Source organism: Suncus etruscus, chromosome 20 (assembly GCF_024139225.1).
Source record: "Suncus etruscus isolate mSunEtr1 chromosome 20, mSunEtr1.pri.cur, whole genome shotgun sequence".
NCBI lineage: Eukaryota > Metazoa > Chordata > Mammalia > Eulipotyphla > Soricidae > Suncus > Suncus etruscus.
Window position 1 is genome coordinate 17,562,702 of NC_064867.1, and position 26,610 is coordinate 17,589,311.

Sequence of the window (26,610 nt, forward strand, 5' to 3'; positions counted from 1 at the left end):
TTCAGACATATTCTTGGCAGACAAGAAATGGGAAAAATTAAAATATCAAAAACCACAAATAATAGGACTAAACTGCCTTTATCTTTCAACATTTTTGAGAGAAAGCAAATATCATAAATGATTTTTAGTCAATTGTTAAAAGGAGATTTTCAAAAATAACACTTTAGAGCAAAAAAGGAATTTGGCAGGTGATTTTATAGTTACACTCAAGTATAGCCTTAAAGTAAAAGCACATCACAATTACACGCAAAATTATTCATCAGAAGCAATAGCCTAATAAGGCTCTATGTGAAAAATTCACCCAGATAAAAAGCCTCGAGGTAAAGGTAGGAAAAAAATAATATAAACATACTCTTGGAATTAACAAAAGAGCTTACTTTAATATTATAAAAGGTATTCAAATAGAAACAGAAATGTGCTTAAAAAAATTCTAGGAACTCAGAATTGTCAATAGGTAAGGCCATGCTTTCTCATTCTCAGTGACAATGCACATATACTCTGATTCTGCAGGCTAATGAACTCCCAGTGGTTATTTCAAACAATTCTTGTTATTCTTTGTAACCACCTAATGCATTCTGAATGATATTTCAACATATTTGTCTTCATAAATTCTATATAAACAATACTATATATTGCAGAAATGAAGGAAAATGGTATGAGTAAATAAAAATATTTCTCAATTAGATGTACTTTTAAAATAAAAAAACATACAAATATGTCAGTATCAGAACATAGACCTTCAGTGTATATTTAAATTTTATCAAGTTAATAACTTCTCCTACGCAGCATACTTGCACTGACTGTGCTAACCAAAACACATTTACATTAACTTTCTGCTCGTTTGGTTTGGTTTTGGTTTTGGTTTTTTTTTTTTTTTTTGGTTGTTTTTTTGTTTTTTTGGACCACAACTGACAATCCTCAGCATTTCCTCCTGGCTTTGCACTCAGGGGTCATTCCTAGCATTTCTCAGAGGTCGATATGGGGTGTTGGGGATCAAACTCTGGTCAATCACTTGCCCGGCAAGTACCCTACCCACTGTACTATTCCACTCTGACCTCAATTCTACTCATTTATCCTCCAAAAGGGTTCAGAGATAAGGGTTTGGGAATGTAGCTTACAGAGCTTGCCTGCCTGCATGAGTGGTAAAATGCCTACTTTGAGGGTAAGATACCTGGGTTGAATCACCAGCACTGCAACACGCGTGCGTGCGCGCGCGCGCGCACACACACACACACACACACACACACACACACACACACACACACACGAACACATAGGGGTGGCTTTAAAATATTATACAGTATAAAAGTGCAAAATGAGGATACAGGGTCAGAGAAACAGTTCAACAAGCTGAGGTGCAAGCTTTGCATGAAGGAGCTAGAGGCTCGATACTTGGTACAGCATAGTCCCTGGGCACCACAGGGAGTAATTTCTAAACATCAAAATGAGAACATGGATATACAAGGTGTGAAAAAGTAATAAAATAAACACAAAGCTGAGATTCTAAACAAAATGCAATTATTAAAGGTGAAGAACAAATATAGTCATTAAGCTTTCAGTAACCAAAACAAAGAGGCATCAATTTTAAGAGGCCACAGATAGTGACAGTTTCTGTGAAAAGTACCATTGTTCACATAATCATCTGTGTATCTTTAATTTCAACTAGGTCTAATTTTAAGCAGCAGGAACTACAGCTGGATTTCTGTAGCCCTATACTTGGTCTAGCGCAGATCTAATATTAAGCCCTCAATAAATACTTAACTGACCCAAGGAGGAATATTACTTAAAATAAGGCTAAATAATGGGGAAAATATAGCATTAATAAGAATGCAGACCTCTACAAAATATAAGCTAAAAACTCTTAAACGCAAAAACTTCTTTCTTTACCTGTTATATCAATATTAATAACTAATACAAACACCTATACACAATCACGCAACTGTGGTAGCAATCACTATAGGTTTAATTTTAAAATGTTCCACATAAATACTACATAAAATTGGAAATATAAATCAAATTATAAATGGTATTTTGGATTACCATGCGAATTAGAATTTTTCTTTTTCTTTTTTTTTTTTGGTTTTTGGGCCACACCCGGTAACGCTCAGGGGTTACTCCTGGCTATGCGCTCAGAAGTTGCTCCTGGCTTGGGGGACCATATGGGACACCAGGGGATCGAACCGCGGTCCGTCCAAGGCTAGCGCAGGCAAGGCAGGCACCTTACCTTTAGCGCCACCGCCCGGCCCCAGAATTTTTCTTTTTCTGAACTTAATTGAAACACAAATAGTCACAGATGCATATTTAATTTTATTTATGTGGTTACACAAGTGAAAAATAAAGGATGAAACATTAGAAAGCCTGGATTTAAATCCAAATCAACCATTTATACCTGGGCAACCTTAACTCAGTTGACCCCATAACTCTTAAAAGTGGATAAAAATATTAAACATCATGCATGAAAAGCCCTTGAAATACTCCACAACATTATATAAATGTTACTACAATAAAATAAAAAGAAAATCAGGTTTAATAATCAGACTTTTTTGCACAGGTGTCCTTTTTCATGCATTGTTTATAATAACAAAACTTGCAGACAATTAAAATCTTTACAATAAGGAGATGGCTTATATGACTCTTGCATGCTTCAAGTATTGTGGCTTTTTAGAGAACACATTAAAAGAAAAACTGTCCCTAATTTCTATCTCAAAAACTTCTTTTTCTATGAGATAATTATGAAAAGCCCACATAATCTTCCTACATATTGTTTGTTATTATAATCTAGAAAATGCAATTATCAGCAATAAGAATAGTGATTAGGCTTATGTCCAGGCATAACCTATAATGGGTGTGGTTTAACTTAATAGTTAAAATCAGATAGAAGACATAACTTATTATTCAAAATTTACTAAAAATCAACAATAATCAAGACTGTATTGTTCTAATAAAAAGACTGGCAGGCAAATAGATCAATAAAACAAAACTAGTTCAAAAATAAGCCTTCACATTTAAAATCTATTAATTTTACAAGGATACCATGACAATTCAATAAGGAAAATTTTATTTTCATCAATGCTGATGAGAATATTGGGAATCCACAAGGAAAGAGAATAATTCTGAATGACATGAAACTGAGCCTAAAATGCATAAGCTAAAACTAACAACAAACACCCTTAGAAGAAAAATCCTTGAAGAACTGGTCAGCCAACTTTGAGGGAAAAAAACAAGAGTTCCCATGATAACGACATACATAAAAGTCAAATCAAAATTAATTAAAGACTTCAGTATGAATCCATAAGTCAGAGGCATATTTAAGGATAAAAAGCCACTGGCGAAGCAAGCAGAAGCTAAGATAAATAGAACTACGTCAAGTTAAGAAACTTCTGAGTCTCAAAAAAAATAATGAAAAAATATAAGAAAACCCCATAAACTGGGAGAATTTATTTGCTTGTCCTATAAAGGGTTGATGCTCAAGATATATAAAGCACTGGTAGAACTTTACAAGAAAAAACATGCAATCCTTGAGGACCAAAGCAATAGCAGATAGTAGGGCACTTGCCTTGCAAGCAACTGACTCAGATTAGATCCCCAGTATCCAGATGGTCCCCCGAGAACCAATAGTAGTTCCTGAGTGTAGAGCCAGGAGTAAGCCCTGAACATCGCCAAGTGTGGCTACACTCAATGGTGAAAAGAAAAAAGCTGGGAGGCAGGAGACTAGAGACAGTGATGGAGAGAAGTGGAGAGTGGTGAAGGACTGGTGCTGGAATATTACATACCTGAAACTTGAATAACCATAAGTGACTTTGTAAAGCTGTAATTCACAGTAATTCAAATGTGTGTGTGTGTGTGTGTGTGTGTGTGTGTGTGTGATCTCAAAAACCCTCTTAAGAGTAAAACTTCACAGTCATAGACAAGACAATGATTTCTTAACATGACTCCAAATACACAATAAAAGAAAAATAAATAAACTAAATTTCATCAAAGCTCAAAGGCTGGGGAGATAGCTCAAAGAAAGGGCTATAGTATATTCCTGGCTTACATGTTCAATTCCTGGTACTGCATGTCCCACTCATTACAAATATAGCCAGGGTGGCCATGGTGTCTCCAGCACTATTATGCCTGAGCACTGAAACATTAGGTATGTACAACTGGATCTTACTATTAGGAGTGATTTGAAGATCCCTGAACATTGATGGTCAAAATAATGTGTGTGTGTGGGGGGGGGGGGCAGACCTGTAGGGTATTTGGCTTGCATGCAGCTGACCCAGGACAAACCTAGGTTTGATTCCTGGCACCCAATATCCCTGAGCCTGCCAGAAGTCATTTCTGAGCACAGAGTCAAGAGAAATCCCTGAGTGCCACTGGGCGTAACCCAAAAAACAAAAAAAAAAGTGAGATTTTTGTTGTTACTTTTGTGCTAAAAATGTCATTAACAGCAAGTAATGAAATAATTCATGGAATGGGAGAAATTTTTTCAAATCAAGTATCTGATATGGAATTTATTCCAAAACTTTAATAATTTATAATTATTGTAAAATAATTTTTAACTTGGGGCCGGAGCAGTGGCACAGCCTTGTGCACCCTAGTCTAGGGCAGACCATGGTTTGATCCCCCAGCGTCCCATATGGTCCCCCAAGCCAGAAGTGATTTCTGAGCACATAGCCAGAGTGTGGTCGAAAAAAAAAATTTTTTTTTAACATTTTTGTTTTATTTTTTTTCTTGTTAAGCTACTCTCACTGATGTTCTGGAACTACAAAGGTCCTTTCAGGGGCCATGTTGTGCTGGGAAGCAAACCTAGAGCCTCAATGACTTGAACTTGCACTGCTTGGGCTAAAAGTAACTCAGCAACCATCTGTGGCTCTCAACACAATTTCAAAATGAACAATTGATTTGAAGACATTTTTACAAAAGATATATAAAAATGGCCAATGAACATATGAAAATATAACCACCATCAGTATTGTAATAATAACACTTCAAACAGAAATAACAAGAGCCTGAGAGGTAGTATAAATTCTACATTTGCCTAGCACTTGGCCAGCCTGGTTTCAATCCCCAGCACACTATGCCATTCCCTGAGCTCTAGCAGGAGTTATACCCAAGTGCAGAGCCAGGACTAAATCTTAAGCATGGCTGGTGTTCCTAGGCTATTCAGGGGTCTCTTCTGGTTTAATAAAACTTTATTATTAAATTTTTAAAGTCCTTGACGTATATCATCTGAAGTTGGACAGGGATTGCAAGGAATCTATATAATAGCTTATGTGGGATAGTCATTTTAACCTTATTGAGTCTTCCAATCCATGAGCAAGAATATTCCATTTCCTAAGATCTTCTCATAACTCTTAAGTAACTTAAAGTCTTCATGGTATGAATCCTCCACATCTTTTGTTAAGTTGGTTTCTAGATACTAGATGTCTCTGGACACTTTTAAATGTGATAATCTCTCTAGATTATTTTAAATATAAAAATGTAAATACCAGACCAGAGCTATAGTACAGTGGGTAAGGCATTTGCTTTGCATACAGCCAACCCAGATTTACTCTTCAAATTCCCATATGGCTTCCTGAGCCTGCCAGAGTGATTACTAAGTATCCCACATGGTTCCCCAAGCACAATCAAAAATAATTTCTGAGCAGAGATAGGAGTAGCTCCTGAGCACCACAAAAAAAATAAATAAGTAAACAAAAAATATTTTTATGTACTGCCTTTGTAGCCAACTACTCTGTTGTATCAATTTATTGTTTCTATGAGCTTTGTAGTAGACTCTTTGGGGTCTTCTATTTATATTACTACACCATCTTCAAATAATGATAATTTGACTTCTCTTCCAATTCAGCCCTCTTTAATTTGTTTTCCTTGCCTGGCTATTGTACTAAGAACTTCTAATATTTTATTGAATAAAAGTAGATACAGTGGACATCTTTGCCTTGTACATGATCTCAAAGGAAATACTTTCAGTTTTTCACTATTAAGAATGCTACTGGCTGTGGGCTTGTAAATGGCTGCTATTATCTACCACTATTTTGTTTTTATCATGAATGGATGTTAATGGCTTTCTGATTTGGTTTATTCTCTGTGAGTCTTTCTAATGGTTTATAGATCTTCTGGCTTACTTCATTTAATATATCTTCAAGCTACATCTATGTTGTAGTGGATTGTATGATTGCATCATTCCTTATAGCTATGTCCTATCCCATTGTGTGTAAGTACCACATCTTCATGATCCACTCTTCTGTTGTTTGGACACCTAGGTTGATTCCAACTCTTAGGTATTGTACTGAGTGCTGCAATGAATAGTGGTATGAAGTTTTTCTGTCCTGGGGATAGATACCCAGAAGTGGAATTTCTGGGTAAGATGGCAGCTTGATTCTGAGTTTACTGAGAACCCTCCATATTTTTGTATATCTTAAAGATGACTGTTAGTAAGTGATCTTATTTAATCTTGAAGCTTGCAGTATTCTCTGTCTATGGTTTTAAACCATCATTCTGATTAGGATGTGTCTTGGCATATTTTCATTTTAATCTCTGCTGGTACCCTTTGGGCATCCAGGATGTGGATACATGCACTCTCTAGTTTGGGGAACTTCTTAGCAATAATATCTTTGACTGCTGCTTCTTCATAGGGGTTGTTTTCTGGTGCTCTGGGACATGGATGGTTCTTATGTTGTTTCTCTTTAAGTCATCCAAAGTTCTCTTGTCAGCTGTTCATTTAAGACTCTTCCTATAGATATTATGCACCTCACTGCAAGCTCACTGATTCTGTACTCACTCTGCTGATGAGGCCTTGCAAAGTGAGCTTTTCATTTTACCTACCAGTTTTTCAGCTTTTTAATTTCTGTTTGAAGTTTTCTCATAGCCTGTAAGTCTACTGACTTTTCATTCCAATGTTTTTTTTTGTTTTTTTTTTTGTTTGTTTTTTTTTTGATATCCTTGAATATCCTCAACATTTTCTTTCTAAGGGTTATAAAGAAGGCTAATACTGGTTAGTTCCTCAGAGTATAGTGGGGTTCTTTGCTGCTTTTCCATTGTGACCTTTGCAGTTTGGAGGTGATTGTTACATTTTGGAGTGGTTAAAATGACTGGAAGAAATGACATGCTCTTCTCAGGGCGCTGACCTGGGTGCAAAAATCAGTCACAAAGAGAACCCCACTGACATTCTGTCTGCCTCAGTTTCTTGTGACCATGTGACTGAGTGGGGAGCCCAGTCTATTCATTCTTGTGCTTCTCTTTTTCTTCTGGTGCTGATCTAGGAGTGAAAATGGAGCTTCTGAGTTACAAAGAGACCCTGAGGACATGGTCTGCCTCAGTTTCTTGGGAACATGTGGCTGCGTATTCTCTTGTCTTTTATTACTGATATTTCGTCTGGTTGTTTTGTCTAGTGGTAGAGTAAAGTAATGTTACTTCAAGTATTATGATTCTGTCAATGTGTTTAAATTTGTGAGCTAAAGCTTTATGAACTTTGCTGAGTAAAATGTTCAACAAACTACTACTTGATCTATTGTTCCCTTAAACAGTAAGTAATGTTCATCACTGACTCCATTTTTCTCTTTATGTTGAATTCTATTTGTACTAAGTAATAGTCCTTGCATTTATTTGACTTGTATGATTTTTTCTATCCTTTCACTCTGAATCTGTATTTATCCTGTGGTTTAGGTGTTCTCTGCAGGCAGCAAATAGATGGACTTTCTTTCCTGAAAATCTGAGTTTATTTATAGAAGAGTTCAGTCCATTGAAATTGTGTGATTTTTGATATACAGGACTGTTTCTTTTCCATTTTTGTGTATATGTGTGTGGAATCAAGTTGGTTTTCCAGGTGTCTCCAATTTATAGGCAGTCATTCAGTAATTCTTGTAGGCTTGGTTTAGTTATCACGCATACTGCTAGCTCTTGTTTCTCTAAAGAGATTATCCCTCCCCCAAGTCTAAAAGATAGTTTTACAAGATAGTGAACTCTAGGATGGAAGTTCCTTTCATTCAGTACTTTGAATATCTCCTTCCACTCTTTTCTTGTTTATAAGACATTATAGAAGATCTGTTCTGATTTTTGTTTCCCTTGAATTTGAAGATTTTTGTCTTTCTATTTTAAGTAGTTTGTCTTTGCCTTTAACTTTTACCATTCTGATTACTATGTTTCAGGGTGTTTTTTTGTTTGAGTCTATTTCACTTAGTACTCTTTAGGCCATTTGAATCTGTGCAGAAGCTTCTCCAGAGACTGAGGAAGTTCTCAATTATTATTTTTTCCACCAGATGAAGCCTTCCTCTTTCTCTTCTTCCTCTCCTCTAATATTACTATAATTCAGAGATTATTGTTCTTGCTACTACCTATCAAAAATCTTATATTCTAATCTATTCACTTATGTCTCTCGTCATTTCATTATTATTGGTGGCTAGTATTTTGTCTTTAATACCACCTATATGGTTTCTGTGGCATTCTACTGTAATCTTTAACACCTTCAATTCTATTTATATAATCTCTTTGATACCCTGGATCAGTTCATTCTTGAGCTGTTTAATTTTTCTTCCAGTGATTGCTTTTACTTCCATTGCATTGCCTGGAACACTGATTTGAGGTCCTCAAATGAGATTTAAGGCTTCATTTGAGCTCAGTAATTCTGTCCCTGCCTGCCACAGCAAGTGAATTCATGTTTCCCATTGTCCTCAAAGATTTGTGGGTGCTCCAATTTTGAGTTTTAGGTTTTGAATTTTCTGTGATATGATCTATTATTTTTCAACAAAGAGGTATTACTTATATACCTTAATCTAACAACATCTGTCCTTATGAGGCTATTTCAGTAGTATTACCAGTGGATATATAATTATTTCCATTTATATATTAGGCTTATTATAGATATTTTCTAAGATATATACATATGTATATATGTATGTATATATATACACACACATCAAAATCTACAAGCCCTTAAAAGTTATTGGGGCCAAAGGAATAAAGTTTTGGGTTCAAGAGCCTAGGGGTGGAGGGCTTCCCAGGTTTACAGGACTAGGTAAGAGCTCATGGAGCAGAGAGCAACAAAAGAAGAGACTAGAATTCCTTGATGTACTTGATTTTAGAGGTGTCAGCATAAAGGTCCATAAGGGCCAGTCCTGAGTTCAAGAGCCTGAGTATGGTGTAGGGGTGTGGCTCCCAGGCCCACAGATGGGAAACAGCTACTAGCACAGAGATTAAAAGTGAGGTGTAAGGGCTAAGACCAGGACCCTTGATATACCTAGATGACATAAGAGGCAAGCATTAGCACTGGGGCCCTTTGAGGGCATGTCCTGAACTTGAGGATTTGTAACAGGACTTCCCAAATCCACAAGACAGTGATGGAATAAGATCATCTAAGTACATTTAAATAATCATTTAGTAACTTCTTTCCTTAATCGCTATGTTTTCATGAATGTTTATAATATTGCTTTATTCAAAGTGAAATATAAGTCAAAGCTTACAAAATGTTACAAAGTAATAATGTTAGAGAATACTATATCTGATAGCAATACTGCAAATAGTATGAACATCACATACGTGATTTTCATTTACAATGAACTTTGAACAAGCTCATTAAGATAATTTGCTACTATTTTTTGTTGAAATTTGAGAAAATCAATACATAAATCAAGTTTGCATATTTATCAAATCAGTATACGGCAAAAATACAGCTTATATTAAAAAATCCAGAACAGGAGCCAGAGAGCTAGCACATTGGTACGGCATTTGCCTTGCGTGCAGCTGACCCAGGATGGACCTAGGTTCAATTCCCAGCATCCCATATCGTCTCCTGAGCCTGCCAAGGATGATATCTGAGCGCAAAGCCAGGAGTAATCCCTGAGCACTTCAGGGTGTGACCCAAGAACACCCCCCAAAATTCAGATCATTGAAATAATGCAAATACTATAAAACACAGTATTCTTAGTATTACTACAACTGCAATTTTTCTATAAATCAATACATTTACATGAATTGGACACCAAAATATAGAGTCCTATCATCTGAAATAACTTTGATATAAATACTAAGAGTAACAGAAAGACTTACTTTTAAAATATTTTACCAAATATTCATTGTATTTGAACAAAACATCCTTTGAACTTCATCACAAGTTGAACAGAATTCCAAAAGAATCATGTAAGTAGTCATGTAATCACATGTAAGAATCACATTAAAATGAATAAGCCTTAGAATTTTTATGCAACCTGTTTATCAACTAGACAACTATCAATATAGCCATCCACAACTTTTCATCAATAGGTATCATTATTATCTTAGCTCTCACATAAAAATAAGATAAAATCATAAATCATACCAAATAAATGTTATCCATAAGTCAATATAGAAAATATTTTCTTTAATTCTGGCCTTTCTCCTTGCCTACTACTATTAAAATATTAAAATTCTCATGTTGACCTGCATCCAACATTGATACCAAAACAGAAATATCCTAGACCAGTGATAGCTAACCTTTTTGAGCCCGCGTGCCCAAACTGCCGAACAAAACTGTACAAAATTTCCTCAAAGTGCCAGCATGTCAATTTCAATTAAACCTTAATAACAAGATTTTAGTATCACACTTGCCTCCCGCCACAGCGCATATCTTAACTGCAGACCTTCCAGCATGCAAGCTGCAAGGCCTTTGCGTGCCACCGCTGGCACGTGTGCCATAGATTCACCATCACTGTCCTAGACTACAGATAAAATTCAAATGGTAAAACACATTCCTTGCATATTTGAAGCACTCAGTTCAAACTTCAGCCCACAAAAATAATTCAGAAAGAAAAGAAAGTGTCTTAAAACAATCAAGTAGCCATCTTCCAACTATTTAATTGGGCTTCAGATACAGTATAAGGTAGAAAATTACTTTTCTCCTTTACTTGTAAGTATTAATATATCATTAATCCCTTTGAGATAATAATTTTACTTCAAGTAAACTCTGACTAGAAAATAGAGGGGGTGTGATCATAAAGTAAACAGTTTATGTAACACATCATTGCCTCTAATAAATCACTTTTTTTGTGTGTGGGAATTGGCTACTCCCTGCTAGTCACTGTATAGGACAGCAGATACTAGAAGGGAGCCATACAGTACCAGGGATCAAATCCAGGCCTCTAGCATATAAAACTTGCTCCACTCCTTGGAGCTAACTTTCCAGCACCAATCCATGATTTTTACTTCATCCAGGGACTCAAGAAATAATTCAAAACATGAAGAAATACATTTTAATTTTCTAGTGCTTTTAAATTAAAACCAATTTCCACAAGTAGTAACTATCAAACAGCAAATATTTTATCCAGAATTATTGTCATAAAAAAACCTTATAAAGCTTCAACATTTCTTCCACTAAATAATCAATGCACTACTGTTAGCCTTAATTTCATTATTTTATTATTACTGTATTACTCTTCTAGCAACTCCATTCAATCACCAAAAGCATACTTGCTAAATATGCTATTTCTGCAGATACAGTCATCATCACTGTCTTCCAGTCACTTAAGTCTAACTACATGACATTTTACTATTTAAGCAGATTAAAACAATAACTGCACTCCAATCAACAATTTAAATATACCTTCTGCAAAAGATATAAGAAAATAAATAAATCCATTATTTACTTACCTACAGTTGGGAGGAGGGTCCAATGTAATTTCTGCAAGTTCCTTCTGAATTCTTTGAAATAAAAGACAAAGAGTTATGTTAAAAGATCTTCACTAATTTGAAGACTAATATTACCCATTCGTAAATTTTTCATTGGGGGTGCCAATACTATATAAACCTCTGTGCAATAACAAAGTAGGAACATCTATCCAAGATTTTATATGTACCTAGAGAGAGAGGTAAGCACTAAGCACAAATCATGCAAATGTGGAAACAACACTATCACTTTATTAAAACCAAAACAAATGGTCTGGAAAGATTACTGTTCATAACTCAGGCTTGGTAGCCAGCAAGCTTGGAACAAGGCTTGGAGACCCTCCATGCCAGCTTAAGTTGTGACTCTGGTTATCAGCACAACAGGGTCAAACCAGCTCAGGATTGTGTTTGAGCCCTACTAACATTAAACTACCAACCAGCCCATATCCCTGAGCACTGCTTGGGAATCACCCTACCCCATTACCATCCAAAAAAATTATTTTAATGAATAAAATACTAACCAAAACTTGGGAACTATTTGACATACTATTTATGGCTCATTCTAACTTCTTTATTATTTTAAACATTACAATAAAGAATGGGAAAATGAAAATATATATATCAAAACCAAACATCCTGGTTGATGCATATCAACTAAGAATGAAATATCTAGATCTCATTTTAACACTTGAAACTACAATCAGAATACATGTTATTTCTTACTTAAGCCTCTAGCTTATAGCATACTAGGCTTTCAAGTTTGATACCATTTCTTCTGCAAGATTACAGAGCTTCCCAAATTTATCAGGCTACTACCTCTCTTCAGGTAAAATCATCAAGATCCTCCCAATCACTGAGACTTTTTTTTGTCCACCCAAAATTGATCCCACAGGTGATGGTATCACTAACTTCAGGAAGTTACTGTCTATAATTATTCTAATAGATGGGTAATTTTCATTTGTTTAGGAATTACTCCTGGCTGTGTTCAGAAATCACACTCACAATGTGCAGGTGAGTACTGATCCCGCAGATTATCTGGGGGGTGGGGGCAGGAGGCAAATGCTCTTCCAACTATATTATCTCCCCAGACTACGGATAACCATTGCACCATTGTACAAGCTTTTTGTAAAGGCAAGAAGGAAACTTTTCAAAGATCCTGATGTTTTGTGAAATTGCTCCAGTTTTACATTCTAGAAAAGTACATGCCTAACATGGTCAAAGTCATAATCCCTAGTATTCCCAATCATTCCCATTAATAGATGTTTCCCCAAGTGACTTCTCATCAGCAATGATGATGTCTCCAATTATCAAAAAGAAATATTTTATACTGCTTTTGTCCTCATGTGCTATTCTCAACTATACAGATGTTTCCCAAGGTGGTTAATACCACCCTCCGGCCAAGTTATACCAAAATAATGGACAGGGCCTCCTCAGGAAAGAAAAGCAGAAACTTAGTGATTTATTATTATTTTCTAAAAGGAGGTTAATAAGACAAATACATTTGCTAACCTTTGCTCTACTTCACTCCACAGACATACATTTTTCTCGTCAAGGAACCCCACCACAACACATAAAAAATACCACCACATTATAAGTCACAATGGGAAAGCAACTCAACCCAACCACACTTAGTGAATAATGCTGGTACTTCTGAAGACCCAAATAGTATTAGTCATCTATATAGCTTCTCTGATAAGGACTTTATTACTCATGCGGGAAAGCTAAAATCCTTTAAGATCTGGCACGACAAAGGTTGCCTGCTCTAACCACTTCTATTCAATATAGTACTGGAACTAATTGCCAGAGATAAAGCATAGGCAAGATGCTGTTCACACAGCTCTATTCTTTCTCTCTTCATTCTCTCTTCTCTTTCTTCTCTCTCTCTCTCTCTCTCTCTCTCTCTCTCTCTCTCTCTCTCTTTCTCTCTCTCACTACTTGCCTGAGATAAAGCATGGGCAAGATACTGTTCTTTCTCCGTTTTCTCTTTCCATTCTCTTTCCATTCTCTATCCTCTCCTCTCCTCTCCTCTTCTCTCTCTCTCTCTCTCTCTCTCTCTCTCTCTCTCTCTCTCTCTCTCTCTCTCTCTCTCTCTCTCTCTCTCTCTCTCTCTCTCTCTCTCTCTCTCTCTCTCTCTCTCTCTCTCTCTCTCTCTCTCTCTCTCTCTCTCTCTCTCTCTCTCTCTCTCTCTCTCTCTCTCTCTCCCTCCCCCCTAAAAACCACCCCCTTCTCTAGCTTGTCTTTCTTTGTAACCACCCTGGGCCAACTTCAGGAGATGGGCAGAAATAAAGGCAATGATATTTCTCCCCTCCTCCTTTCTCTCTCTCTCTTCTACCCCTTGGGCTAATTTGTGTGTCACATTTGGCATCTCTAGGTGGGCCCTGGCAGAGCATAACAAGAAAAAATATCCAACCCTATCCAAGAATGAAGAGAAGAAATGAACCAACATTTCCTCAAAGAAGAAATACAGATAGCCAAACGACACATGAAAAAATGCTTTACACCATTAATCATCAGGGAATACAAATCCAAACTACAATGAAGATCTCACACCACAGAGATTGGCACCTATCACAAAGAATAAAAACACCAGTGGGGCCCGGAGAGAGAGCATGGAGGTAAGGCATTTGCCTTTCATGCAGAAGGACAGTGGTTCGAATCCCGGCATCCCATAAGGTCCTCTGTGCCTGCCAGGGGCGATTTCTGAGCATGGAGCCAGGAGTAACCCCTGAGCACTGCCGGGTATGAGCAAAAAAAAAAAAAAAAAAAAAAAAAAAAAACCCACCAGTGCTGGTGCATATGCAGAGAAAAAAGGACTCTCATTCACTGCTGGTGGGAAAGTCAACTGGTCCAGCCTTCTTGGAAAACTATATGGATATTCTTCAAAACACTAGAAATTGACCTCCCCGCTGATCCAGTAATACTATTCTATTATTATTACTAATAATAGTAATACTATTCTATTACCCTAGCAGCCCAAAAAAACAAAATAGAAACAATGTAGAAAAGCCCTCTGAATTCCCATGTTCATTGCAGCACTATTCACAATAGTCACAATGTGGAAATAATCCAAGTTTCCAAGAACAGAAGAATATTTCCAAGAATATCATGAATCTACACAAGGAATACTATGCAGCTTTAGCAAAAAATGAAGTCATGAAATTTGCTTATATGGAGAGTATTATGCTGAGTGAAATGAGTTAGAGGGAGAGGAACTAAATAAAATAATTCATTTCAGAAAGAAAAAAAATATTATGGTAATAATATTCAGAGGCAACAAAATGATTGCCAAAAGGACTAGTCCATGGTAGGAAGCGTCCCACAAATAGTGAGGGAATGCAGAGAAGGGACCACTATAATGATGATAGTTGGAATTGTTCGTTCTGGACAAGGTGGTGAAAGGAGATAAACAGGCATGATATCCCTCAGTAACAATATTGCACACCACAGTACCTAAAAGGAGAGGAGGAAGAGAAGGAGGGAAAGAGGTAGGAAAACCATCTGCCTCAGAGATAGTCAGGGGAGAGGTGGGAGGGAAACTGAAGATATTGGTGGTGTGACTTGTGCACCGGTGAAAGATACTGAATGACTCAAACTCAATCATAACTCTGTATCTGGAACAAAAAGCCAACTGTATTATTAACACCCTTGTAACCAGTGTTTCAATAAAGCATTTAAAAAAAAAAGAGGGACATAAAAAGGGAAAAAATGCAATCTTTCAGACCATTTCTTCTCGTTATAGGTTTGTTTTGTGTTTTTTTGTATGCCAATAATAAAACCTAGAGCTTCACATTTTCAAGGCAAGTACACCCTACCTCTGAGCTACAACCCTACTCTAACTTGTTTTTTATTTTTATTCCTTTTTTGTTAGTTTTATGATTTGGGGCCATATATTACAGTATCCTGGGGAACAATCCTGGGACTTTAGTCAAGGTTCAGGTGAAGGGATATTGTGTGCAGGGGATAGAATTCAGTTCTCTCATGCAAAGTATACCCAGTAGCCCTTTAAACTATTTCCTTGGCTCTCCCTTAGTTTTTAAATGACACTCATTATATTCTGAATATTTATTAGATGCTAATTATGTCCAAAGAATTTTCTTGGATAATAGGTAATAGGATCATTTTCTTTGGATAATAGGTAATTAAATTATGTGGGCTCTCATTTTCATTCTGCATCTTTTTTAAGATAATAAATGGAACTACAAGTAAAGTTCCAAAAGGATTGGCACCAATTCATAAAGGAATTTAAAACTATTAATATAGGGGCTAGTGATAGAGTCTAGCAAGTAAAGTGTTTGTTTTGCATGTGGCTGACCTAGTTCAAACCCAGGTATTCCATATGGTCCCCAAATATTGCCAAGAATGATTTCTTAGTACAGAACCAGGAACCTAAGAGCATCAGATATAATCTAAAACCTTAAAATCTATACAGAAAATACAAGTTTAAAATGACAAACAATGCATGTTTCACACCTTCTGGATGCAGGAATGGGAGTGGTGAATACAGAAATGTGCACAAGGTGGCGCAAGTGGTAGGGTGTTTGCTTGTACACGCTGACCTACGAGATTCCCCAGCATCTTATATAGTCCCCCCAAGCCAGAAACAATTTCTGAGCGCAGAGCCAGAAACAACCCCTGAGCATCACCGGGTGTGGCCCACAAACCAAAAAAGAAGAAGAAATGTCCACAGGGAATAAAGAAATAAAAATGGGGGGAAAAGGGGCCGAAGAGATAGCATGGAGGTAGGGCATTTGCCTTGCATGAATGGACGGTGGTTCGAATCTTGACATCCCATATGGTCCCCCGAGCCTGCCAGGAGTGATTTCTGAGCATAGAGCCATGAGTAACCCCTAAGCACTGGCGGGTGTGAGCCAAAAAAAAAAAAAAAATGAGGGGGGGGGGGAAGAGTCTAAAAAAAGGAAAAGTCTAAAATAAGGACTAGGGGACGGAGCAATGGCATAGCGGTAGGGCGTGTGCCTAGCATGCTGCTGACCCAGGATGGACTGCAGTTCAATCCCCCAGTGTCCTATATGGTCTCCCAAGCCAGGAGCAATTTCTGAGCACATACCCACTGAGTGTCACTGGGTGTGGCAAAAATAATAACAATAATAATTTAAAAAATTATTTTTAAATAAATAAAGGACTAAAGGTCAGACACTACAGGGGTTAAGGTCCTTGCTCTTACACACATATCATATGGTTCTCAGCACAACTAGGAGTAATCCTTAGTCACTGACTTTTGTGTATTGAACCATTTCTATGTGCCTAGAATAATCCCCACTTGGTCATCTTATACGATATTTCTAATATATTACTGAATTAAATGTGTTAAAATTCTGCTAAAAATGATCTATGTTTGGGTGCAGAGCAATAGTACAATGGGTACATTTATCTTGCACATGACCAACCCAGGTCCAATCCCAGGCAGCACATTTGGTCCCTCACCAACCCCAGTACCACCAGGAGTGATCTCTAAACTCAGAATGAGAAATAAGCTCTGAGCACCACTGGATATAACCCCTCCCCCAAAAAATATAAAAGCAATTTTTTCTATGTTCATCAAAGATTTTGGCCTAAGGGTTTTTTTTGTTTTGTTTTTTTTTTGTTGTTTTGTTTTGTTTTCTTTCTGTGGTATCACTGCCTATTTTGGGTATTAGGGCAATGTGGCCTCAGAAAATTTATTTGGAAATAATCTTTCATTTTTTGGGGAAGTGTCTGAGGAGATAGGCTTAAGATTTTCTTTAAAAGTTTTCTTAAGCTCTGCAAAAGCCATATTTCCAAGACCTTTCATTTGTCTAGTTTATTACTATTGATTCAAATTTCCACACTTGTAATGTTCAATTCTATTTTCTTCTAGATAAATTGTATTTATTTTAAAATACCTTCTGTTTCTAGGTTATCAAACTGGTTGGCATACACTATTCATTATATCTCATTATCTTATTTCTGCTTTAATTTTCTCAATGGTCCTGTGGTTGCTGAGAGGCAATGATTAGTTTCCACATGTTTGAGGTTTCTCCTATTTTCCTTTTGTGGCTGAGTTATTCACTTTTATAGCACAGTGATTAAAAAATACTTGGCATGATCTCACCCTTCATAAGGTTACTGACATTGTTTAGTATATAGCCAATAAGTTCTGCTGTTTTGAGGTGAAATATATTAAGCACATTTTTCTATTTTTTAATTAACAAATTTTATTTAGATACTGTACCATACATAGTTGTTTACAATGGGTTTTCAGTCATAGAATGTTCCCACTTCCAATTCCTTCTACACTATATTCTCATGAATCCACCCCAGATGAGTAGCTTGGGTCCCATATTTATAGTCTCATTGTCTATGACAAATAAATACAAATAAGTACCCTATTGTAATGTGGTATTACCATTATCTCCATTAATAACTGCCTAATGTATATTAGTGTCTTCATTTGGAATAAAAGTACAAATTCTAGTTGAATAAGATTTTAAGTTTGTGTGTGTGTGAAATAAGATGGTTGTTATTGAAACTTATTTAGAAATCTGTGCGAAGAAAGAGAGAACATAGGTTACTCCTGAGTGAAAAGGTAAGCAAAGAAACATATTCAAGGGAGAATACAAACATAAAAGAACAAGACAATTTTTTATAATGTTTATCTATATCTCTTATTACCATTTTTGCTTCAAATCTATTATTCATGTATAGCTACACCTGCCTCTTAAGACATTTACCTGAAAATTTCTTTTTCAACTATTAACTTTGAGTCTGTATTCACCTTGAAAGCTGTTTTCTTCAGGCAACAACAACAACAACAAACCTGTGGATTTTGGTATTGATTCTTGCTCCACTAATACATAGCTTTCAAATTTTGCTGTATTTGAATCACATCCAATGGTCCTCAGAGAATTAGGTGCTTAGAATTGAAACTAGAGTTCTCACATTCTGGAACCCTGCACTCTAGCCCTTTGAAGCATCTGCCTTTCCTATCTGTCTTTTACTGAATTCAGATCATTAAATTTAAGGTTATTAAATATCTAAGTATTGTCATTTTATTTGTATTTTATCATTTTTCTTACTTTTGCACATTTTCTTCTATTTCAACACCATCCCTTTGAATTACTTGACTTCCTTCTCTTTATGATTTATTTTCCAAAGGGTGTTTTAAGATTGATCTTAAACTTATATGTAAATTTCAATATGTGTGACCTATTATGTAATCGATCTTAAATTTATTTTAATAGAACAAAATTTTACACTTCTGTTCATAAATTTTACATCTACGGCTTTCTGAAAACACAAAATTTCAGGAATGCTGGTCTTTAGGCTGACATCACCAGAATGTGAACTTTCTGTTTTAATATTTCTTGCATGGATGGTTTAGTAGTGATTGTTTTCATTTTTATCTGTAAAACACTTTATCATTTTCTACTCTAAAAGACAATCTGATAGGATGGAATATACTTGGATGACAATCCTTATCCTTAGAACTTGCAATATCTCATGCTACTCTCTGACATCTCTTTTATGGCTTTTGTGGAAAAGTTCACATATAATCTCAACAGTGTTCCTTACATGTATTTTGCTATTTCCTAGATGTTTATAATATTCCATCTTATAATTTTTAACACTATATCATCTGGCATGAGTTTCTGACAGTTTTTTTTTTAGAGAATCTTTGGATGTTCAATTCTAAATCCACATTAAGAAAGTCCTTCACTATTTTTCTTCAAATAGTGTTCTACCAAGTCATGAAAGTTATGACCGGCCAGACAGCTGAAAGTTGGCAATCTCTGAAGGAGAGGTGGACTAAGTCCTTACCCTGCCAAAGCCATGCCAGTTGCATCCATCACCATAACTGCCCCCTTCACTGATGACCCTACTGTTCAGCACTCATCTATGGCTCTCTGCAAATCCATCAACCTACCAAAATTTCAGGTATGCTGGTCTTTAGGCTGACATCACCAGAACTTTTTGGAGTGAATGCAGGCACTCTTCCCCTGCTTTCCCTTACTTACAGAAGGCCTGGCAGATCACAGCTCAAGAAAGCAACTGTGCTCGGAATTCCTGGACCAAGTGGCCATATTTTCCAACCATGCAACAACTCCATTTTTTAAATACTACCATCCCCCTAGAAACACAATTTAGATGCCAATATGTATTTGAAGCAGTCTACTGTTCAGAAACAAAAGAAGTAACAGAATGATGAACCAGCAATAAGAGCTCAAGAAACCTTCTGGCAATGACTTAAAAAGGGGTATTCAGCCTGTCTCTCACTTCTCCTTCTGAGACCCTGCCACCATTGTACACATTGTTTACACATTTAAAATTCTTTTCTCTATGCTTTCTAGATTTACTTTTTTATTTTGGGGAGGGGACATACCTAGTGGTACTCAGGGGTTACTCCTGGCTCTGTGCTCAGATATTACTTCTGGCAGGCTCAGGGGACCATATAGGATGCCAGGGATGGACATAGAGTTGGCCGCATGCAAGAAAAACAACCTACCCACTTACCCACTGTGCTGTCTGTCATTCTGGCTCCTCATCAACTGTTCTTTGTATTTATTATTAAACCCTTCTTAAAATATTTAGGTCAGAGATTTAATTTTCTATTACTAATATTTTAATTCCACAAAAAGTTTGGAGCCTCAAGAGACAGTACAGTAGGCAGGACACTTGTTTTGCATGCAACTGATCTAGGTTCAATCCTAGTCACCATATATGGTCCCCTAGCACCACTAAGAGTTCTCTGAGCAGAGCCAAGAGTAAGCCTTGAATACTACCAGGTGTGGCCCTAACATTTAAAAACTAAAGTATTTAAAATCATTTAAAAAATTTCACAAGAGGTTTGAAGTATAATTTCCTGTACTTGTTATAAATGTCAGTTTATCCACACTTTTTATTTATTTTAATTTTATTGAAACCATTGTGATTTACAAAGTCCTTCATAGTTGGGTTCCAGACATACAATGAATCAGGGCTAATCCCACCACCAGTGTCTACCTCCCTCCACCAATGTTCCCCAAGCACATCCCATACAACTCACCCTGCCACCTAGCCTGCCAGTTTAATAGATCCATTTTAAGTTTGACTGTTAAAAGTTTGGGTCTCTTGATTCCACTGTTGTCGCCTTTGGCTTGGATATTTAGTTCTGATCTTTTTTAACACTTCCAATACACTTGAGAATACTTGGCCCCTTGCCCCCATCATTTCATATTTGTATTTCTCCTCTTCCATTCAGTCTCTTACCTTATCCTCACTATACTCTGAGATCAAAGATGTTGGAGGCAACTCCCATTTAGATCACTCTGTTTATTCATGATGTTATTCTAAATACCACATATATAAGTGATATAGTTCTATATTTATCCTTTTTCTGGCTTACTTCATTTAACATAATATCTTCCATTCTATCCATATAGGTGCAAATTGCATGACTGCATTTCTTACAGCTACATAGTATTCCATTGTATATATGTACCAGATCTTCATGAACCACTCAGTTTTTGAACATCTAGGTTGAATTCAAGTCTTAGCTATTGTACTGAGTGCTGCAATTAATAGAGGTGTGCATACATCACTATGGCTAAAAGTTTTTCTGTCCTCGGGATATAGATACCCAAAAGGGTGTTGCTGGTTCATATGGCAGCTCAATTTTGTTTACTGAGAACCCTCCATACTGTTTTCTGTAGGGTTTGGACCAAGCAGCATTCCTACCAACAGAAACTATTGCTTTTCTAGTTTCATTTGTTATGACTGCTGTTTTAAATTCTTATCTACTACATTTGAATTTGTCTTCTCTCCACTGGTGTTATAATTTAAATCTATTATAAACACCTAGTTGTGGTGCTTACCAAGGGATCACTCATCAGGGAGGAATGCTTATACCCTTGGTCATAATGCTTTACAGAGGTTGCCTTCTTTTAATTGCAGTGCTTGCATATTTTTGTGGTCATATTTACCAGGGATCACATTCCCAGCTAGTGTTCCCACATCATTTCAGTTGTAGTGCTAGTTGGTATTGCCCTCTATGATTATAGTGCTTAAACATACCTGGCTGGGCTGAGGTCTGAATTCACCTAAAATCCCAGGCATCACAGACAGCAGACCTGTCTGTGGGATGGCACCAAAAATCAAACTCAGAGTCTCAAGCTATCAGACAGGCACTTCAGCCACTGAACTATCTCCCAGTCCCCAAGTCTGAACTTTCCCCCAGGTTTCTGTTTAGTTCCATTTATGACAAATAAAACTGCTATATATTCCCTATGTATAATATTCAATTAATTATTAATGCTGACTCAAAACCTTTCTTTTGCCTTATATCATTTGTAGATTATAAGGTATCTATTGCTTTATATACTGACACTCTTGTCTCTATAAGGATGATTGTAGAACTAGTGACAGCAAAGAATTAAAGCAACAGCTGAAGAAAAGATAATGCTTGTGATTAATTCAAATCTCCCAAAGGAGTTCTAGTGTCTGGAAGTGGGGGATAATATGCGACTTTCCTCTAAGGCTTTTTTTCCCCAAAGTAGATGTAACACCCCTGGAAAACGTTGGGAATATCCAGGCAAGTAGTTGTAGCCTCAGGTGCAAATAGAGGAGAACTTTCTGTTTGGTCACTTATAGAAGGTAGATTTCTAGGAGAGTACTAAGTGATTTGTTTCCTTTTCCTTTTTGTTCCTGAATGGTAGAGCAGTGGAACAAATATGTCTAGGAACTTCTGTACTAGGACTTATTATCTGAGCCAATTCTGCAGCCTGTGATCTCCAGGTCAATTCATATTATGTTAATTTTCCTCTGTGGTCTAGTCAGGATTAGAGAAAAATTATCTAGATCTGGTCTTAAGAGTCACAGGGTGACAGAGTGAAAGTGAGTCTCAAAGCTATCTCCTATCTCCTATAGGAGGTACATAAAGACAAGGCAAAAAAAGTGTCAGAATGTACAGAATAAACTTTGAACAACCAAAGAGCATATGCAGAAAGGAGGTTCTTTCCTCTTATGAGGAAGACAAAGACATAGCTTATTAACTTTTCAGTAAGTCTTACAATGACTAGTCACTATTCACACTAGAATTAAATTCCTATAATAGGAAGTTACTGGCTAAGTTGTCAGTCCTTATTCTGCAGTCACAGTTGAAAGGCTTGGGCACCCAATAGAGCAAGAATGAGAGGTACTACGTGTTCAGTCCCTCACTCCTTGATTGTATGTTGGCACCAAGCCTTGGCCATTATCAACCAGATGCCCCAGCAATAGGATTTAAAACCCAGCTTCTCAGTATCTTACTGTTCTCCAGAGAGAAACCACGACATTTTGTAGCTGGCTAGAATTTGAGTCCAGCCTCCCTCCTGCAATTCCCAACATACATCAAACACACCTGGTGATCTTATTTACAGTTATTCCCACCCACACCAACATTCTCCAACCAGTCTCCCAATGAATGCACTGCTCTTCCAGCCATCTGCTCCTTTTCCAGGGTCTGCATTTCACTTTGTTAATCATTTCGTTTAAAATGGAAAGAGGAAAGTCTGGCATCTTTACGCACCCACTATCTTACCAGAACAGAATGTGTAAATTTTAATCAAGTTATTAGAAGTTAAAGAACAAAAAGTGATTAAATATGTTTTGTCTAATGCTATGACACATTAAGAAGCTCAAAGATCATGGCAATAGATTTAAATAAAATATAATCCTATTTGCTCTGGCCCTAAATATTTAGTTACAGTAAATGTTCAGACAATTTACTGATCTTTTACTTACAAGAAAAGCACAGAAGATGGGTGGCTGCAGTTGCACTATACTAGAAATTCCCAAACTTACTTGGTCTATCAGCACCTTTTCAGAGAAAAAAAAATTACTCTGTGCTACACTGGAAATCTTTCTTCTTTAAGTGAACAAACTGAAAACACTCCCCAGGTGCATCCAAGGCTACTTTCTACACCCCACTCCATTCCAACTACTTCCTCACCTTCTATTCCCTATCCCCTAGTTCTACTATCCTTCACCCCATCCCAGCTTCCCAGGGGAGCAGAACTGCCCACTTTGGTAAAAAATAAACAATATAAATGTTACCAACCTTGAAAATAAGATTAAGTGTAGCTAATAGAAACAAGTAGAAGAACAAAGGTGCTCAGTAAGATCCCATTTTATAGAAATTCAAAAAATACTGTTAAAATTGGAGGAATGAAACAGGCTTAAATGTGTTCAGTTTAAAGGTTATCAACACTTTTGAAATGTAACTATCACTAACTAGTAGTAGAAAAAAGGGGAGTAAAAATAAATAAATAAGCTACAACCAGAAATTTGACAGCAAGGAGTCAAGACATTATTTAAGTTAACAATTCAACAACATAATAAAAGTATATATTTTAGAGTTATTGAGAAAAACCACTGAAGGACTAAAACCAGAAGCAGCTAAAATGGGTTTGCTTCAGGAGGGATAGAATTGGGATCTGAAGGGTATTTGGATAGAAAACAGTTGCTTTCCATTAAAAATTTCTCTGTTGTTTATTTTGTTACCAGAAACATGAATAAATTTTGTGAATTGTTTTTAAACTAGATGAACCAAAAGGACAAGAATGTCAAACTATTTTCAACATAAAATGCTTTGAGATTTTCAATGACATCTTGCTTTATGTTTATTCTGTGCCTTTTGATTAAAAAATTAATAAGTCATATAATTCTATAATGGAAGCTTCTGGATGTAATTCCAAATCTAATTATTCAATACAAAGAGCAATTTGCTGATAAACTTGACAAGTCTAAGCAATCAGTCAATACATTATCGTGTATTTTAAACCAATTACCATAAAAAAAGATTGTATTGATCTCACAAAGATTACACTAAGAATTGCTATTTAAAAGGCTGCAAGATATCCTACAATTTTCAATGACACCAATTAAATTTTATCTCAAAAATGTGATCATTGTACATATTAAGTTTCTCATTCTTGACATAAGGTACAAGAAAGGTAGTTAAAGGTAGTTATTTTTAGCACTATCCTTCAGGCTAAGAAGATTATCAATAATTCACATTTACAATATAACTTTTCATGTGATAATCTCAGTCTATTAAAAGTGAATTAAAGACTACTTAAATCACAGAAATATCTAATACTAGATATTTTATCTAATGTCTAATATTTTATCAGTTCCCACTAAAAAGATAATAACCTAATAAAAATTTTTATACTGGTCAAATTCTTCTACTTTTCTTAATTAGCACTATTTCCAAGAAGTATTTTATTTATTTTGGTTTTGGGGTCACACCCAATGGCATTCAACAATGAGCTGTTCCTCAGAGTGCAAAGGAGACCATGCAGTGCCAGGGATTGAACAGGGTCTTGCAGAGTCAAAGAACTCACTGGGTATGACCTTAAAGTAATTTTAATTTATATTTTAATTATATTTCCAATCAAGCAAATATCTTTCTTATAAGAAATTCTTAGACAGTTAGTTTAGACATAAATCAACTAATTGTTTAAATTACTATTTCCAGGGAGCTGGAGAAATAGTACAGCAGGCAGGGTGCTTGCCTTTTATGCAGTTGACCAAATTCAATCCATGAAACTTTATAAACAGTCCCCCAAACCCCACCAGGAGTGTTCCATGAGTATCAAGCCAGTAAAAAGTTCTGCCTTGTCCACACTATTCAATAGTAAAATATAAAGTTATCAGTTATCACTTAGGTATTCCACTATAAATAAAATTTAAAGGCTGCTTCTATTCATACATACTACTCAATATTTGTAAAGTATTAAGACGGTAACAAAATCATAAGAAAGATTCTAAACTAAAACAATAATAAAGCAAGCTTCCTGTGCTAAATTCACTCACATGTCAAACATCATAAAAAATATGGCAATAGAGAATAACACAAAAATATACCTTCAGAACTATTCCTTTAGGAAACAAGAAAATCCGTATCAAGACTCACTGCCTAATATAATGAAACCAACATACATCTGTGGCTATTTTCTGCATTTAGTCACTTTACTAAGAGGGAGCAGTACAAACTATGGTATCATCCAATATTTCCATATATTCCTACTTTGTTCTGTTACTGAAACATAATACTTATATCTAAGTAGCCATAAATAAAACCATCATAATTTCACACGCATTTTCCTCTGTAAGGTCATAGCACATTAGATATATGCATTTCATAAATCCAGCATGCTGTTTTTATTTATTTTATTTATTGATTGATTTTAAATTTATTTTACTGACTTTATTGAATTTTATTGAATTTATTTATTTTAAATACTAGCATATTCATACTATCTACAATTAAAACATGTAAAAGAAACAATCTTGAAGAAATATCCAAGAATTTTACGGTACATATTGAAAAATGATGATTAAATTAGAAAAGAACAGAACTAAAGATGACAAACTGAAACTGAAAATACATAGAATACAATAATTGAGGTACCTTTTAGCACTAGTTGACAATTTAGCAGCAGTTTTGCTGGATATTTTCCCCTCTTTTTTCTTGGGCTGAACTTGCTCTCTTTCTGGTTCTTGCTGAACACTTTCACGCTGGTCTCCATCAGAACTTCCTCCACTAGTGCTTGGACTGTCATCAACCCTTTGTGCTTCAGTGGACATTTTAGATTCTGGAATAAAGAATCAGAAATCATTCACTCAATTGTGGAATGACTGTAATAAAGTACCCCAAACATTAAAAGTGAGCCTTAAAATAGGACAAGTAAAGACCATATAAAAGTAAGCTGATCATTTATATAAGTTATAGAAGTTGCCCAATTTTTCTTGAACCACTCAAAATGTGCTGAGAAATAAAAAAAAAATTTACATACAAAATGTTATCGTTAACAAAGTATATATTTTGACATAGTAGCTATATATATATATATATATATATATATATATGTAGTTAATATAGTTAACATAGAGGCAAATTAAATACAAAATATTTAGTTGAATAAAGGAATAAGTATAATATCTAAATCCTACAACATGAATATATTTTTTAAAATATTATGCTAAGAGGGGCCA

General features: G+C 35.9%; 1 protein-coding gene across 1 annotated transcript in view; it reads right to left on the bottom strand.

Annotated features, from left to right (window-relative positions):
- Positions 1-26,206, bottom strand: part of LOC125997887 (ubiquitin-conjugating enzyme E2 E2) — a 191,527-nt gene extending 165,321 nt beyond the window's left edge. Inside the window, exons 1-2 of the mRNA XM_049766073.1 lie at positions 26,027-26,206; positions 11,605-11,655 (exon numbers count right to left, since the gene is read on the bottom strand). Coding sequence (XP_049622030.1) covers positions 11,605-11,655; positions 26,027-26,202 — 227 coding nt within the window. The 5' untranslated portion in view covers positions 26,203-26,206. The remainder of the gene's footprint in view (positions 1-11,604; positions 11,656-26,026) is intronic.
- Positions 26,207-26,610: the final 404 nt, after the last annotated feature.